Source organism: Cottoperca gobio, chromosome 17 (genome assembly GCF_900634415.1).
Source record: "Cottoperca gobio chromosome 17, fCotGob3.1, whole genome shotgun sequence".
NCBI classification, from domain to species: Eukaryota; Metazoa; Chordata; class Actinopteri; order Perciformes; family Bovichtidae; genus Cottoperca; species Cottoperca gobio.
The window spans coordinates 2,144,955-2,164,721 of NC_041371.1; the positions used below are offsets into that span (position 1 = coordinate 2,144,955).

The 19,767-nt window shown below is 39.9% G+C and overlaps 1 protein-coding gene across 1 annotated transcript in view; it reads left to right on the plus strand.

The window, feature by feature from the left end:
* esyt2a (extended synaptotagmin-like protein 2a) overlaps positions 1 to 19,767 on the plus strand; it is a 43,127-nt gene that overhangs the window by 17,459 nt on the left and 5,901 nt on the right. The window contains 12 exon segments of the mRNA XM_029453228.1: positions 1,626 to 1,715; positions 6,646 to 6,701; positions 11,407 to 11,476; positions 11,478 to 11,528; positions 11,930 to 12,106; positions 12,311 to 12,393; positions 13,389 to 13,437; positions 15,090 to 15,179; positions 15,335 to 15,430; positions 16,252 to 16,353; positions 17,873 to 17,935; positions 19,598 to 19,672. Of these exon segments, the coding sequence (XP_029309088.1) occupies positions 1,626 to 1,715; positions 6,646 to 6,701; positions 11,407 to 11,476; positions 11,478 to 11,528; positions 11,930 to 12,106; positions 12,311 to 12,393; positions 13,389 to 13,437; positions 15,090 to 15,179; positions 15,335 to 15,430; positions 16,252 to 16,353; positions 17,873 to 17,935; positions 19,598 to 19,672 (1,002 nt within the window).

Here is a 19,767-nt window from a genome sequence, read left to right on the forward strand (position 1 = left end):
AGCCAGTGAATCTGGTCAATTGTTTGTACGATTAATCAATTATCAACAACACATAATACTGTACATATCGTTTCAACGGTAGAAAATAGTAAAATAAAACAAGAACAATCGTGTGGAGTTATTTTGCTAGTCCATAAAGACGAATAAAGTAAAGTAAAAATATAATAAAATGAAATATATACATATGCATTAAGGGAAAGATCGCATGAGACGCTGCTTTCAGATGTTTTTGGTGGCCGCCCTCTTTTCTTTCATCCGTGCCCCCGTATTAACCCGCGACCTCCCCAGAGTCACTTTTACATAATGTGTTGACACAGGACTGATAACGGAGACGTTATCCACTCGGCTGTTGGCCGACGATCGGCCCATATTTACTGTTCAGAGATCAGAGAAAGTTAGGGGGGGGGGGGGTTTACAGAGAGGAGCTGTATACTCAACATTTGCTTTTGTGTACAGCTGCAGTCTTCTATACGGCTGTGTCAGCGTTTCATGGGCTGCTGAAGAAACGAGCCGTTCAGGCGCTGAAGATGTTAACGCCGAGCTTATCGTGAAGCATGAGTCACAAGTCGGAGAAGGCTTTTCAGAGTTCTCTTCACATTAAATGTCAGACTTCATCAACTCTCTGCTTTTATTTTAGTCACGCCAGTTGCTGAACCGAGAGCTTCTTCTGCCGGTTAAATGCATCCTGACACAAATAATGTGCTGCACATGATTTATAAAGCATCCTCCTTCAGGCGGGAGGGCGGCGTGGACAAACAGAATGAAAGATCTTCAATGTTTCCGCTGCTTTGACGAGCAAAATGTTGGTATTTGATTACTCAGACTGAGCTACGACCAAATTTGGTGGTGCAGACGGGCCGTCTACATATCTGAGCTTTGAGTCACTGCAGCGTCCTTTATTGTGAAAAGCTCTCAGGGGGAAACTCAAAATGAGCACTTGTAATATGTCTTTACATCTTCTCTCCTCGTGACTCTGAGCACCACAAAGGTTTTTCTGAAAAGCACAAGACCAGTGCGTCCCAGATTGGACGGTTGTAGAGCGTGAACAGAGACTGTACATTATCCTAATGATGGTTTGATCCAGCTCCAGTAAAAGTGAGTGTGTGCAGCGTGTCGAGAGGCGGGAACATCTGGGTCATTTGAGTTCCCGTGTTTGTTTCTTTTATTTTTCTACAGATGTTTTGATAAATTGATAGTTTTTCTTCTCTGCATCGACCCATCAGAGACATTTACTTGTATCTTCGGAAAAAGATCGTTCCAGTCGTAGTTAAAGTTGTGTGTAGAACGTCTCATGAGGGTTGACCTCGTGAATTTCTCGTGAAGGGTGTTGAAACACAGTACTTACCGTGTACTTACAGTATCAAACAATAGCGTGACCCACCGACGAGGCGGAAAGACTCGAGTTCACAATAGTTATTTTGCCGTTTCGCACCAAGTTTGGCAACATCTGCACACCTCTGTGAAGCCCGTCTCTGGTGAAAGATCACAAGCAGTGATTGGCTGGGGCTCAATACGTACTCCAACATACGTTCTGGTTTACAGCAGGAAGAGAGGCCCCGTGTCCATCTCTAAAGACGTACAAGTCATGTCGTCTAATAAAACTGTTTTTATGTTCCTCTGTGCAGCTTCACGGGACGATGAGAGTGGTGATGGAGCCGCTGCTCGGGGACATGCCTCTGATCGGAGCTCTGTCCGTGTTCTTCCTCAAGAAACCAGTGAGTACCTTTGACCTTTGACCTCTGACTTGCTCCTGAGGTGCACGTCCTCTACATACCTGCAGAATGTGTTCACTGCAAATGTCCAGAGTTGAAGTATTTTATCCAGCGTTTTAATTAAAAGCAGATTAATAAGCCTTTCGTACAACACCTACTCAGATACTCCATTTGTAGGAGGGTCACCTGGCAGCATGTTTGAGATGATGAAAGGCTTTGCAAACTGTGACAGAAATATGCACGAATATAATTTTAAAAGCGTTTTGCAGAAGCACAAATTCCACATGTTTTGGTCTAACAAGCATTAATTCACCTGCTTCTGATTCTGCTGGTGCTGCACAGTTCCACCAGACCGCAGCGTTCTTCACTTCCTGAACGCCGGCCGGCCCCGGTCCTCCTTTATCAGTGCATTCCTTCTCTCTGACTGCCGTCTTCCTTCCTCTGCTTCAGCACTTTTGTCCAGATTCAGGCTTTGATTCTGGACAATCAGCCAAACAGATTCACCATCAAAAGCTTTAAGCGGAGATGTGGGATTGTTCCTTCTCCTCTGAAGATGTGTTTTCAGTCTGACGAAGACGTTTTAGAAGAAGGAGGCGTCACAATTCTGTTTTGTTATGATGTTTCTTACATGATCAAATATGGAGGGGAAGGGATGATTTGTTTTTTGAGCTGAATCTTTATTGAACAAGGAAACCTCTGGGATTATCAAGCAGATGAAATGATGCACGCACTAAACAAAGGGCTCGTGTTACAGTGTGCTAAACACAATGAAACATTGATAGATGTCGTGTGTATCGTTACAGTATTATTAGTAGTATTGTGTTGTATGTCCTCCACCCTTATTCGTTTTAAGTGAGTTGTTCTGAGAAATCCCCACGCTACTGTCATTCTCTTCCTGTGCCAGCATGGCAGAACGGCATTGTGGTCCACCGCGGTCTACATCTAGGGCACTAACTAGGCCACAGAAAGACGTATGCCCACTTCACTGTGCTGCAGACACACACACACACACACACACACACACACACGCAGTCATATACCCATGCAGACTAACACACAGACAAGTGTGAAGAGTCTCACATGAGGATTAAAGAGTTCACACATTAAGATGCGTTCACAAAGCTTCAGTGACTTGACGTGTAGACGCTGTAGAGGATCCAGCGTTTTAAGGATTATAAAGTTATACATTTAAGATATGTCGGTCGGTGCTGCTCAGACACAGAACTGTCTTTTATCTGAGTTTCTTTGGGTTTCGACACTTAAACACATCGTCTTGGACTTTTCTGGCATTTTATAGACGAAACGATCGATTCATCGGTAATTTATTGTATAAAGTTGTTGCAGCCCTAAACGTGGTGAAGAGGGAGCAGGTCATTTAACAGCTGATGATGTGATAGCCCGACTGCCTGAGTAAAAGACACCAAACAGGTGATAAACACACACAAAGATCTTAATCCCCTTCACTAAATATGTATTTTTGGGGCGTGTCGTCGGCGGTTCCATGCGTCACATGCTATTCATCTGCTTCAGCTGTAAAACGGCTCCCAGCACTCGATGCTTAAGCCTCTTTCACAACCTTTTTAATTCAACTTTGCGGTCACTCTTAATCCTTCACAGACTGACACACACTCTCCTTCTCTCTCTCTCTCACACACACACACACACACACACACACACACACACACACACACACACACACACACACACACACTCTCCTTCTCTCTCTCTCACACACACACACACACACACACACACACACACACACACACTCTCCTTCTCTCTCTCTCTCTCTCTCTCTCTCACACACACACACACACACACACACACACACACACACACACACACACCTTACAATGTCAGCGATGCACGCTCCCATCATTTCAGTCCACCTTAAGTCCACATATATGTTAACCTTGACACTCTCCTCGTGGGGTCTGGTGATTGTGAACATGTGATGATGATGATGATGAAGATGATGAACACCTTCCTGCAGTCAGTCCACATCTGCAGAATAAAACAGATACTTCTGATTGACTCTCTCAGAATCTGATTATCAAGAGAAAGAGCCTGAGCCCGCCCCGCCCGGGCTAGAGGCTGCTTGCTTCGCCCACCTATGCTCCATGCAGACTACACCCTAGCGAGAGAAGGAGAGCGGATTATTGGTTGATGCTACATAGCGTCATTGCAGCGCGTCACGCAGCATCAACTGCTCCTACGACTTGCTTTTACCTCTGCAAGCTTTTATGCTACTAATGCTAACGTAGCTGCATTAGCATAGCATTGCATGTAGCATGTAGCTCGGACTGTGCAGCATGATGTCATGCAATGAGGCTGTTTACACCAAAGCAGATTACCCCTTGATGTATAATGTATAACCCTGTGCTGTTACTAATGTTAGCAGCAGTGTACGCTGGTGTGGCAGTAAACACAGTACTCAGTAGGTCTCAGGGTGTGTCGCTCAGGTAATGTGTGCTGCCATCCAGCTTCAGTTTATTTCTGCAGTGACTGTTTGGAGGTTCCTGTCTGACGTAATGTTTAATATGCGACTTCCTCTTTATAATCCAGTTCCTCAGGGAACCCAGCTTTACGTTAAAGTACACGAGTTTTATAACTGGATTAGAAAAACCGAGTTAAACTGCCGTTCTGAATCTGAGAATCCTGCTTCATAGGATGTTTCTGAAAGCTGCGTGTGATGTAGGGAACGTGTTGCTGCCTGCTGGGTGGAGTGTCATCATCTGTGGAAACGTAGATGTAGGTGAACTCACTTTTATAGGACACGTCTAAATATAGTATTTTTATGGGATTGGGATAATCTGTCTTTCTGAAAGCCTAATGGAATTATTGCACTAGCCTCACACACGCATATTAGGACGTCACTTTGTCCAAAACAATTGTTAAAAATGGAGAACTAACAATCCTTTTCTCTTTAAGTCTAAAGCGTGTGTGTGCATCCACTGCCTCGCGTGTGTGACGAACGAGCACATGACTCTTTCACAGCATCAGCTTTATTCACAATTGTGTCATCTATAAAGACGATCCCAAAGAAGCTCCTGCACATTACTTCTCAGATATTTGGTGTTCACGCTCCATGTGCTACAAACCTTTATTTACTGAGCGGGGAACATTAGCTCCGAGTGCGTTTAATGAGCCCTCCATCACTCGAGGGCTTGGACGTTGCAGATTGGAATTTAAGATGATAATTATAGATTGAATTTACATTTTTCTCGCACTAACCTCTGTATCGGCTCCCTGCAGATATATTGGTAACACTTTTTTTAATGTTTGATGTTCTACTAGCCTGTGCTTTTATTGTGTTTATTTTCTTACCTCATTTATCATTTACAGTATTTAGTGTGTTCAGAATTGTGCTATATAATACAATTATTATTATTATAATAAATTGTATTTATAGGCGCACTTTTCATTTGCGTAAACAAAACTCAAAGTGCTATTATTAATATTATTATTATTATTACTATCATTTTTATTATTATTATTATTGTTATTATTATTATTTTTGTCATTGTTATTATTATTATTTTAATTTTTTATTATTATTATCATATGTATTATGATTGTTATTATTATTTTTGTCATTATTATTTTATTTTTTATTTTATTTTTTATTATTATTATAACTATCAATTGTATTATATTATTATTATTATTATTATTATTATTATTATTATTTTTGTCATTACTAATATTAGTGTTATTATCATTATTATTTTTATTATTTTATTTTTATCGTTGTTGTTATGTTTTTTTTTATTATTATTATTATTATTATTATTATTTTTGTCATTACTAATATTAGTGTTATTATTATTATTATTATTATTATTATTATTATTATTATTATTATTATTGTCGTTTATGTCTGTAGATAAGTAAGAAGACATTTCAGTACAAGAACTGATTATTTTAACTGATACTTTCTAACCGTAAACTTACTATAATTCTTTAGTGATCAAGTTTAAGGGATCCGTGTCAGAAATGTTGATGTAATGTGTTTATAATATTAATAGATAATAACATTTGTGTTTGTATTGTTTTATACTGTGAAATGCAACAACAGCAGTTTTCTGTGGATCTCTTTGCACGAAGTTCTGCAGTTTGTTTGGTGGCGATGAGAAACACTTCTCTCCTGCTCGACATATCCAACAGCTGTTTATTTATTCCTGTAATGTCATTTACAAAGTACCTCATCACAAACTTCCTGTTTGCGTGAGGGCTAACCCAATCGGCTCTATTGATTATCGGGTCGATTGAATTAGAGTCGGGCTCCTCGGCTCCGGCTGCTCTGCTGACTCATGACGGCGTCAGTGAGGAGCTGAGGAAGTGTAGAAGAAGAGTTCAGAGAGTTTCATACCAAAACCTTTATTTTACCTTTAGTGCTTCTGCTAAATCGTTATGTTTATTATTTGAAGGAGAAATAAAGTTTTCTTCAAATTATGTTTATAGTTTCACCGATTTGAGTTTTTTAATCTGATTTATCTGATTATTAAAATATATATATGATATTTAAATTCACTTTATTTACTGTAAGACTATTTTAATGCCTAAACTTTGCACACAAAAAATATTCTTCTTTTAGTCTATTAAATCTATTTTAAATACGATAACATTTAAGATGCTATCAGGGAGAAAATGTCCTGAATTCTTCCCACACATCCTTAAATATGCAGTTTACACTTTGTTTCTAACAAAACCTGGAAACCAAATGTCTGTACCTTTTATATCTTTCACATATTTTCATCAGAAACCTTTTTTGTAAAACATGTTGTTGCATGAAACTTCTGTGTGTGTGTGTGTGTGTGTGTGTGTGTGTGTGTGTGTGTGTGTGTGTGTGTGTGTGTGTGTGTAGGAGATCAGGTTTCACTTCTAAAACACTTTTATTAAAATCTAAATCTTATGTCTTCTCTGTCTTCAGTTGCTGGACATCAATTGGACGGGACTCACAAACATGCTGGACATTCCCGGTATCAAGTAAGTCAAAGTGTGTGTGTGTGTGTGTGTGTGTGTGTGTGTGTGTGTGTGTGTGTGTGTGTGTGTGTGTGTGTGTATTTGTGTGTGTGTGTGTGTGTTTTCTATATTTTATCTTTAAAGTGTGTTTTCATTTGCTGGTTTGTGCATCAATTGATTTTACTTTGTTGTTAAGAACCAAGCTGCCACTTCATGAACACACACACACACACACACACACACACACACACACACACACACACACACACACACACACACACACACTGTTTCCTTCATAATTAACACAGAATGAACGAGCAGCACATTTTAGATCAGTTATTAATATTCAGCTCGAATTTTGTGTAAACATTTTAGTTCCTTTATAATTGGTCATCTGGCATTGCATTGTGGGAATATTTCAACCTTTGTATACGATATTAAACGCCTTCATGGTTTAACTGAACCTTATGTTCCAATGCAAATGTTGGGCACATAACGAGGCTCTGAAAGGACTTCAGCGTGGTGATCATTCAGCAGGAAACATTCTCTCTGCGGCTCATCTGATCTGATGCTCAATGGACACAGAACACGGACCAACACAGAACATCTAAATATATATATACATTCCTCTTAAACAAACACAAGTTCTGTTTGCATTCAGCGTTACTCCCGTTGGTGTCTAACAAACGCACGTGGTGTCTTTCCTTCCAAAAGTTTGCAACCAGAATTGTTTACATCTGTCAGACAGAAATGCATTTCCCCAAAGACCTATTAAAATAAGCAACGTGTGTAAAACTGTGAAACCTCTTTATAAGTCCATATAGTTCAGCTTTTTCTTCGTGCAGAAGATATTTTTTGACTTGTGCATGGAAATACTGAGTGGCAGAAATGCAATAAGAAGCTTAAATATTGCAGAAAATGAGTTTGCATGTGGAAAAAGGAAACAGAAACATGCTGAGCACTCAGTGCTTTCAGCAGCGTGCAGAAGCACATCCTCCCAGTTCAGTATAAATGAAGCCGGTGCTTTGCAGAGACCATCCCAGTGGACCTGCAGCCTCTCAGGCTCTCAGGCTCTGCTGCTGAAACCATTACATTAACCACCGGATCACAGAATGGATTATGACCTTTATTTTTCCCCACTAAGTGTCGGTATTTATAGTAACGTGATTATGAAAGGAGATCCGGTGCAGACAGAGATATGATGTCTGATGGATTAGAAAGAAACATTTCCAGAGAGCATTTTGTCGTGGAAGACCCAACAACAAACTTAAGCTTTGCACAAATATATTGCATGATGGGATATATTTAGAAAGGCCATGGATAATACTTGTATGGTTCCATTGTTTTAGGGGCTGAAGTGAAACCACGACCGTAAGTTCTGTTTAAAACAACTCATTCAATTCCAGATGGACATTTATAATATTTATAAACTACAAGAAAACATCCAACAGAGACAAGCCCAGAGTTAGCATCTGTGAGGCTGTAGCATCATGCTAACAGCACCATGCTAACAGCACCATGCTAACAGCATCATGTTAACAGCCTCATGCTAACAGCATCATGATAACAGCCTCATGCTAACAGCCTCATGCTAACAGCACCATGCTAACATCATCATGCTAACAGGCTCATAATGGACACCGTTATGTTACGCATGTATAATATTTACCATGTTCACTATCTTGGAGTGTTAGCATGCTAACATTTGCTAATTAGCACGTACTTAAATGTTTTATTAGTTGTTCAGATATTTGGTCAAAACACAAAGTAAAAGAAGGATTTAAAAGTGGGGATGGATGGAAAGTTATTACATTACAGGATTCACAATCGGAGGACCGTCAATGTCTGTACCACACACAGTTCATCCAAGACGTGGCGCTGCAGGGATGACGTGCTTTAGTACGCTAACCTGGAAGTTAGCATCATCCTTGTTGCTTTGACAAAAGGCCAGTGAGATTTTGTGTTACTGCAGAAAATAAGATCTGTGTCGGACAGAAGTTCATGAGACTCCCACGTTAATGCTAATGTTATATCCGCACGATGGCGTCCAACGTCCCCGGACAACCTCCGCCGTCTTTAGCCACCTGTTAGCAAACCGCCCTTTTATTAAGACACGTACACACGTGGTGTATTTACTGACGCATCTTATGTCGTAGAGCAAAACATTAAAATCTCTTAAGCATGTTTTCACCACTTATTTCAGGCATCTAATCAAACAACTCATCGACTTTGAGGGAAGCAGCAGTGCAACAGATGATGACTCATTTCCAGGTTTTATGACTCATTCCTGCCGACCATAGAGCCAAGGAGCTAGCCTGGCAAATAACAAGAGGCGGTTCAACTGCAACAAGTATTTCCCCAGAGTGTTGTGTTATTGTTTAGTTATTTTATTACACTTCCATCCATTATTTTGAATCCTTTAAAGAAGCACACCAAAGCCTGAACCACAAAGTGCAGGTGGTGAACGTCCTGCAGAGCTCTGCTGCGAGCTGTGCTCCTCCATATTGACCTGTTGCTGTTTCCTGCTGGTTCACTTGTTTGTTTTCAGCAGAGGAACACGCTGCGGTTTCCAAAAGACTCCACCCTGTGAAATGTAGCTTTCCTCGTTTGACGAGTTTGTGTGAAAACACCAGTGTGTGTGTGAGTGTGTGTGTGTGTGTGTGTGTGTGATCGAGCTGCAGTCCTGCCCTCGCCACACCCTCCTCACTCTCTTCCTGTGAGAGCACTCGTCATGATTTGCATTTTGCCCTAAGACAGCAGGAACACCTGAGGTCTGCGTGTTTAGTGAGCCAGCAGACCAGGAATCAGTTAAAGTCGACTTTACATTTGCCTGATATTGTAGACTGGAGCTGACCCAGGATCAGCTCTCAGGGGGTTTAAGTCTGTCGTCGAGCAGCTCGGATGAGTTGTAATGCAGGTCGCTGCTGCCCTCTAGAGGAGATGAGGGGAAGTGACTGTTGTCTGTCTCATCTGTGCATATTCTGCATCAGGGGTGTCAAACTCATTTTAGTTCAGGGGCCACATGCAGCTCCAGTGAGCCGGACCAGTAACATCACAGCATAATAACACCAACTCCACAGTGTTCCTGTTGTTTTAGTGCAAAGGAAATACACGTACATTCTGAAAATGCTCATATTTAATGATCTTTTTACGAAACATTATGAACAATAAGTGCAATTTCAACCATATTATGCCTCCAGTGTATCATTTACACATGTGCATTACAACTCACACATCACAGTGTGTCTACAGAGGCACATTTAGTGGACACATTTGAATAGCAGTTACTTTTAACAGAAACATTGCAGTTAATTTTTCTTTAATTTTTACACTTTGCAAAGTCATCCCGCGGGTCGGATTGGACCCTCCGGCGGGCCGTATGTATGACACCCCTGCTCTCCGCTGTGTGTACAACATTTATGGATTAAACTGTATTCTGTGGAGCGTCCAGAGTAACGGAAAGACTAATACCTCCTTTGTATCAGAGCGTACGCAGATAAAAGAAACGCATTAAAGAAAATGCCTGGACAAATTCAACTTAGTGAGTGAGAAGATATGTCTGCTGTGATTTGGGTCGATCGAGCTTCTTAACGTCCACGTGAGATGTGTGGGGGTTTCCACACAGCGATCAGAATCTAGCAGTCAACATTTTCTGACATTTTCTGGATAAAAAATTACTTTTGTGTGTGTGTGTGTGTTAGTCAGCTTCAGATTCGAACACTTTCCTTCAGCAGTGGCTCAGTCAGGAGGGGCTTGGACTGAGAGCCGTAGGGTTGCTGGTTCAAGTCACCGACCAGACCTAAAACATGGAGTGTGACTGCTACTTGGAGAGGTCCCGGTTCACCTCCTGCCCTGTCGTGGTGCCCTTGAGCATGGCACCGGACATCCCCCTTCCCCCCTCACTCCCATTGCTCCCCGGGCGCTGTACAGTAGCTGCCCACTGCTCCTGGTACTAGACTCCTGGGACTAGACTCCTGGTACTAGACTCCTGGTACTAGACTCTCGGTACTAGACTCCTGGTACTAGACTCCTGGGACTAGACTCCTGGTACTAGACTCCTGGGACTAGACTCCTGGTACTAGACTCCTGGTACTAGACTCCTGGGACTAGACTCTCGGTACTAGACTCCCGGTACTAGACTCCCGGTACTAGACTCCCGGTACTAGACTCCCGGTACGAGACTCCTGGGACTAGACTCTCGGTACTAGACTCCTGGTACTAGACTCGACTCCTGGGACTAGACTCCTGGGACTAGACTCCTGGGACTAGACTCCCGGTACTAGACTCCTGGGACTAGACTCCCGGTACTAGACTCCTGGTACTAGACTCCTGGGACTAGACTCTCGGTACTAGACTCCCGGTACTAGACTCCCGGTACGAGACTCCTGGTACGAGACTCCTGGGACTAGACTGCTGGTACGAGACTCCTGGTACTAGACTCCTGGTACTAGACTCCTGGTACTAGACTCCTGGTACTAGACTTCTGTTACTAGACTCCTGGTACTAGACTCCCGGTACTAGACTCCTGGTACTAGACTCCTGGTACTATGATGGGTTAAAAGCAGAGAACACATGTCACTGTGTGCTCTGCATGTGTGACCATTAAAAAGAGGGTTTCATCCCATTCTATTCTATTTTTAACATATTAAATTAAATATGTTGCTGTTTTTAATGTTTTACAGTCATTATTTATTATCATCCTCTCATCAGCATCCTTCTCTTTTCTCAGTGGTTTGTGTGACAACATCATCCAGGACATCATCTACAGCTTCCTGGTTCTGCCCAACCGCATCACCATTCCCTCTGGTGGGGGAGGCCCAGCTGGCCCAGCTACGCTTCCCCATGCCCAATGTAATACACACACACACACACACACACACACACACACACACACGTATAATAATATATATTCTAGGTATTTTATTGGTATTTGTTTTCTATATTTGAAGCTGTTAGCACTTTGCATGTTATTTGACATCCTGCCCGACGCTGCAAATACAAATGAGTGCAGTCGTCTCTGATTATGGACGCGGCCGGCTTGATAGATAAGAAAACGTCTCCACTTACTCTGAACATCCTTCATGACTCGCAGCATCCCACTAATAATATTTGTGTTTATTAAGTGTCCTGATGCACTTATCCATCACGCGTTCTGTTATTTATGTAACTACGAATGAACATGTGTAAAACATCTGTCTTCCTCTCCTGCTCCGTCCTCTTCTCACTCCTTTGTCTCTCGTGTGTCTCCTCAGGGCGTCCTCAGGATCCACTTCATCGAGGCCCAGGACCTGCTGGGCAAAGACAAGTTCCTCGGCGGGCTGATCAAAGGCAAGTCCGACCCGTACGGAGTCATCAAGGTCGGGACGCAGCTCTTCCAGAGCAAAGTCATCCACGAGACCGTCCACCCGAAATGGAACGAGGTGTATGAGGTGAGACAGAGGATCCGTGCAGCTGCGTTGAAGTGGGAGAACATTTAAAGTTGTGTGTTTGAGCGTTTTATTTAAAAATGTTCTATCGTTTCATTATTTTATTTTGACCTCATCAACATAAAGAACCTTCCTACCCGGCTCAGTGGTAGCAGTGTGTGTGTGTGTGTGTGTGTGTGTGAAGGACTTATGAATTTGTATTTTCAGGCCTTGATGTACGATCACAATGGACCACACCTGGAGATTGAACTGTTTGATGAAGACACTGATAAAGACGACTTCCTGGGAAGGTACGACTTCTGTGTGTTTCGTGTGATAAAAAGTTGTGCAATGGCTAAAAATGAGGGCTGTCAAATTAATGTTTTAATTCCAATAAATACATTTAAAAAATAATAACGCATTAGAAAAATAACACAAATTAATGTTTTAATTCCAATAAATTAATTTAAAAAATAATAACGCATTAGAAAAATAACACAAATTAATGTTTTAATTCCAATAAATAAATTCTAAAATTAATAACAAATTAGAAAAACAACACAAATGAACCCATATCAGTTTCATAACATAACAGTCGATTTTCAACCGGTTTTGGATCAATTCAACAATTCATTGATTTCTAATTCCCCGTTTTAATATTTCTATTCAATGCTTCTGCCACGATAATGTTCTGTTTTTTAATTTACAGGCTTTTCTAAGAAAATATTGATATATGCGATTAATCAATCACAAAGCATGTCATCGATTAGATGCTTGACAGCCAGAATAAAAACACATTTCTATACGTTCACAGGTCAAACTAATGCAGGAGGGCGGCGGTGGAGAACAGAAATATTTAATTTGTTTTATAGACTAAAGATTAATCGATTTTGAAAATGGTTTTAAGTTGTGACATCAAGTCTTTAGCAGAAATGCAACCAGTCAGATTCAATATGCTGATAAAAAGGAAGGTTTGTGCTGACATGACGTATTCTGATGCGTTAAGGACATAAAGACTTTGTAGTTTATGGAGTAACTGAGAACATTATGTGTTGTGCATATTGTCTTACGCCTTATACAAATCAGATCTGTCATAAAGAGTTTGCTCTGTAATAGGATGTCACACTCCATTTACCTGACGGTAGTTCTTCCTCACGGGCCTCTGAGAGATTAGGAGCCGTCACGGTGAACTCACAGTGGACTCTAATGAGAGCAGCGTTGTGTGTCTGACTTTCATTTCCAGCAGAAGCCATTAACTCTCCGCCTGCGACGAGTCGGTGAAAGTTTTGTGTTGTTTTGTTTTCAGTCTGATGATCGACGTGGCCGAGCTCCAGAAGGAACAGAAGGTTGATGAGGTAATGTGCATCTCCTCCTCCTCCTCCTCCTCCTCTTCCTCTCGCTGCCTCCAGCAGGAAGCATACACCCGCACGCACAAGTAAAGTCTTTGCCCCTCTGTGCTCATTACTGCAGAGTTTCTACTCTGCACGTACAAGAGGTCACCTGTCACTCAAACTGTGTGGGCAACACTCATGTTTATTGGATTTTCTCTTCATAAAGTTTGAATTAAGTAAATTCAATTCTGGTTTTGTTTTTGTTTTTAAGCCAGAGCCAGAATAATACTTCTCAAACACAATAACCCTCAAAGCTTTCTTCAGAAACTTTCTTTTGTGACTTTTTTTCCTTCCTCTTTATTATAATGATCAATCAGTACAGACTATATACAGTGTGTGTATATATATACATATATATATATATATATATATATATACAGTATATATATATAATATATATATATATTATATATATGTATATATAAGAACATACAGTATTTTATATATTATATAAGATATACTGTGCGGTAGAGATAGATAGATATAGAGTATACCAACCAGTGAGTAGATAGAGAGGAAAGAAGAGAGACAGGTGTATCGAGAGGGGCGAATAAGATGATCTATTCTATCCAGTATCTATATTAATATAATTAGTATATATATTTATCCTATATTATATAGTATATATACAGGTATATATATATGTATATCTATTATTATATGTTCTATTAACAGGGTATTATCGTCTATATATTATATAGATTATTGATGACTATATATCTTATATATACTATACAGGTATAGGAGGATAGAGCGAGAAGAGATGAGGAGAGATAGAAAGAGAGAGAGAGGGAGAGGGATATATATATGCTACAGTATATATAAGTCTATATATAGATACTGTGTATATCTTATATGATATATTGATAAGATATACAGTTGATATATTTTGATAATGTTAATATATATAAAATATAGATAATATTTATATCTATCTTATATACAGTATATATATATTGATATAGATATATACAGTATATATGATACAGTATATATATTAGTATATCATATGGATATATATATAAGCGATATATATACGTATATATTATACAGTATATATATATATAGATAGAAAGTATTATAGACTGTATATATATCTTATATATACGGTAGATATATAATAAAATATATATATATACATATATATTATATATTTATATATATATTAGCTACCGATAATATAATTGAATATATATACAAGTATATACAAATTATACAGTATATATATTTATAAGTTACGTTTGAATATATATTATTATATATATAAGTATATATATTACGTTATATAATTATATATATCTATATTACATACAGATAGATATTTAGTATCATATATATTATTATATATATATATATATTATATACGATATTATCTTAATTATATCCTATCATATCTATATATTTATATATATTATATATATAGTATATATATACTGTATATATATACAGTATATATATATACAGTATATATATATATATATATATATATACAGTATATATATATTATATATATATATATATCCCTGTCTTTATTCTTTTGACAGAATGTAATGCTTTGGGGTGTTAAGTCTATAGAAAGTGCATTGATATGTTAACGAGGACTATTTCTTCTGCAGTGGTTCGTCATAGAAGATGTGGATACAGGGAAGCTGCACCTGAAGCTGGAGTGGTTGTCTCTGCTGCCGTCGCCGGAGAAGCTGGACCAGGTACTGCGTCACTTCCACAAACTGCTTGAACCGATCGCTTCATTATTGATCTCGACTCTGGTGGAACTTGTGGCTTCCAGCCCGCCTGAACCTTCTGCCACGTTCCCCCCAATTCTACCAACAATGAAGCGGCGTCTTTTTTTCTGTCCTCACAGGCGCTGATGTGCATCAAAGCGGACCGAGGTCACGCCAACGACGGTCTGTCGTCTGCGCTGCTCGTCGTCTTCCTGGATTCGGCCAGAAACCTGCCGGTAAGTCTGCTCAGACTTCCCAGCATGCACCTGCAGTAATGATTCCCCTTATCGTGAACATCTTAACATTTTGTTATCATGCCAGTTTGCCATGTAGGGACGGAAACATCTTTATTTTCTTTGCCAAACCTGCTCCGCTCCGGTTCATCCAGTGTTCACCTCGGTCCTTCACTCATCTTCTTTTCTGAGCTTCTTCTCCATCTTCACTCCGTCTGATCTGAAAGCTGCAGGAGGAAGAAGATGTCATCGTGTCATTCATATCGTTTTAAACAGAAAACACGTCATTATTTTTGGTGTCCATTTGGTTTAATTTCAACACATTAAACTTGATATTTATATATTTATATATAAAATCTTCTGTTAATTCTTATTAAATACAGGACACCATTAAAAAGACGATTCTTTAAAAAATTAATAGTGACACATTTATTTAATAACCTTAAATAAATGAGACTTTTTAAAACATCATTTCCTGATTTAACTCTTAATTAAAACAATAAATAAAAACCTCTTCTCATTACAGGTTAAATACAGTTTTAGAGGCTTGATGACCTGGAAGCTTAAATTGTGTTAATATAACAAACATTTTTTCAGTGTTTCTGAATAAGAGTTTAATTCTGCAAAGATTCTTTGGGGGGGGGGGGGGATGCATTTGGGACGAACTTCTAGAATAATGTGATCTGGTTTGTTAGTGGCACTGCACCTTTAAGTCTCACTCGCCTCATATCTCTCTTTGGTAGTTTTGAACTCTGTCGTGCAGCTTTCCTCTTTTCAGCCTCCTCTCCCTCTTCTTCTCTGCCTCTTCTTCCTCACCTCTGAAGAGCGTCTTCGAGGGGAACTTGGGCTCCGGCTACTTAAAAGAGAGGCGTGCGGCGGGCCTCGTGTTCTGCGAGAACACCGCCTCTCTCTATAGGACCTTATTTGTGAGTGCGCCGGCTGTTTTCTGCATCCTCCAGTAGTAGACGAGCATGGATCCCGACACGTGCATGAGAATGATTATTTGTTACGATCGTTATCTGTTGGAGTTTGAAGTGGAGGAACATTCCAGAAGAACAATAGTGAGGGATCTGAAAGCTTCCCTCCTCCTCTCCTCTAAGTTGTTATTGATCCCACAGCGGTCCCTCTAGCCGCGCTTCATCAGACGGGTTCTGTGGAGACGCCGGCTGTGTGTCTCGTGTGTAACTTTGTAGTATGATAGAATTAAAGTTGACAAACAGAAAGTCCCAGAAACTCTATGATGTTGTCGTGGAAACTGGTTTCATATCTATTCACCTCTGGAGGAAGGAATGCTTCAGATCTGAGAGGGTGGGGTTAGTTCCCCCCCGTCTGCCCGGCTGCACACGGTACTGGCCGCACCAAGAACTGCAGCGAGTTTAATTTATGCACTTTAAAGGAATATATCATCGTGATGACGTTTTGACAGGAAGTGATTCTGTGTGTGTGAGTGTGTGAGTGTGTGTGTGTGTGTGTGTGCGTGTGTGTGTGTGTGTGTATGTGTGTATATATATGTGTGTATGTTTTATGTGTGTGTGTGTGTGTATGTTTTATGTGTATGTGTGTGTGTGTATGTATAAATGTGTGTGTGTGTGATTTTAAAGGGTCAGTTTTCAGTACTTCACAGCTTCTAACTGAGGTCTCGCTTGTTTTTTGCATTAATTCTGCTGAGATGCATTGACTTACTTACACACACTCACACTCACACACACACACACACACACACATACACACTCACTCACTCACTCACACACACTCACACACACACACTCACACACACACACACACACACACACACACTCACACACACACACTCACACCACACACACACACTCACACACACACACTCACTCACACACATTCACACACACACACACACATTCACACACACACACACACTCACACACACACACTCACACACACACACTCACACACACACACTCACTCACACACACGTGCATCATGCCGTGCGTCACCACACTGTGTATCTGTGTGTCAGACTGTTGTTCTGCAGAGTCTTTGATTCTTTGCAGAGCACAGAGAGAGACCATCTCAGCGTCTGATGAGAAAATGATTCTTTCCTCTGATCTTCATTTCACATCTTGAATCAAAGTGTTTTTAACTGAAGTCCAACCAGAAGGTTTCAGCTGACGGTCACAGATGTTTTGTATTGGCATAAATATTTAAAACACAAACTATATATATTATTAAAATGATGAATCACATTTTGGTTGGACTCTAGTTGTGACTTCATGTCCAGGTTTAACATTAACCATGTGATCATCCATGTTGTCTCTGTCTCATTGTGTCCCAACATGTGGTGATGATCTTCCTCCTCCTCCTCCTCCTCCCTGCATGCCCCTCTTCTCCCTAATAACCTGGTGATGTGTGTGTGTGTGTGTGTGTGTGTGTGCTCTCTCCTGCCTTGTCCTTTGGGGAAAATCAAAGCGCAATCCGTTAGAGTTCAACCAGGCGGGTCTGAGGAAGTCCTCGGTCAGTAAGGCCATCAAGGTAACGACACGGTAACGCAGCACACGCACAATCGCTCTGACTCCGAGGCGCAGAGGACGCTGCGACACGTGGTCACACGGGTTTAAATACTCACACACTCAACTCGTACTTACACGTACGTGTGGCCGAAAGTATGTGGACACCAACATGTGAACCTGAACTCTGACGAGGACCGGATGGTTTCATTCATAACGTTCAAATTCTAAATCTAAAGATTAATAATTAGTTTTAATCTCGTATGATTATTATTATTATTATTATTATTATTATTATTATTATTATTATTATTATTATTATTATTATTATTATTATGTTATTAATTTGACTCCTGTAGTGGCTGTGAAGGATTGTTTCAGACTCGTGTGGAGTCCAAAGTCAACATTTATTAAACGATAGATAATAATAATCATTTAATTTTAAAGTTAATCCATATTTGCCTTTTAATTAATTTTTATAGTTTTGTTTCACTAGAGGATTTATTTTGAGGACATCTCTCTTTTATATCATATTAAAATGAATATCTTTGGGGTTTGGACGAACACAAGACATTTAAAGACGGACATTAAATAAGATAGATTAATCGATCATGAAATCGTCGTTAGTTGCAGCTCCGAGTGTTTGTTGTGATTTGTGTCGAAGGGACAAACCAGAAAACAAACTAAAGTACACAACAGTGTCCACATACCTTTGGCCGTATAGTGTACACTGCAGTTTGAAGTAAGCACAGAGATTAAGTCTTTAAACATCTTAATAAAAACAACGTTTCATTCTGAATGTATTTTAGTGTTGATGCCGTTCTGGCTCTTAAACGGTTTTATTTGAGTTTATACAGTTTGATTATTATATACATATTAACAAAGAAAATGCCATATTTGTAATTGGTTGATGCTTTTATTGTGAAAAGCTTTTTCACAATTAGAAATTAGAGATAAACGTTTTTATTAAAGAGCCACCGAATATGTACATTTTGAAACTTGACTGAACGCTTGTTGGGAGAAAGTTTGGGACGCTGCGCTACAAAGATATCAGGGAGTGAAAGGTCATCAGAGTTCACTGGGTGTCCAGCAGGAAGTGATCTGCTGACTGAAGTTGTGCAATTAACAAACTCCACTAATCATGTTTGTTTACTAAAACTGTGTCTAACAATGTGAGTTGTTAATAACAACATTGTCCAAAGTATGTTTTCACTTTTGATCTTTTCTCTAAAACTGATCTTGTGCCTCTTCCTTGACATATTTACCCGACGTGCTTTCCCTCTTCAGCTCCTTCCCATAAAACGTTTCACATTGATTGATGGCAAAGCATCAAGTGCTGAGATGTGACGAGTAGCGCTGTCACAGTTTGGTATCGAGGTCAAAATGTGATATCAAAAGTGACACCGCGTGAGCTCAAAATGCACATTTTGAAAGCTCAAAACATGCAGTTTATCTCCATTTCCTGTTGTAAAAACATTTCAGAATAATAAACACTTTAGAAAGTGTTTTAGCAATAAGTAGCATGTTTAGTTTTATTACTTCACATAACAAATATGCATCTTTTTTAAAGAAATGTTACTAATTTGGAGTGAAATTCCAAAATGTCATAAATGCTAGCTAGCGTTAGCATGCTATGCTAGCCATTGTTTTCTCTCGTTTATAAAACCTGTTTTTAATTCTCCTGCAGTCTGGTAAGAAAGTGACCAGCGATCCCAACCCGTTCGTCCAGTTCAGAGTGGGACACAAGTCCTTCGAGAGCAAGGTGAGACCCGAGCATGTGACATGTGAACATGTGACCCACACATGTTCGTACACAGCGACGCTAACGTGTTCAGTATAATCCTGAATCTTCTGTTT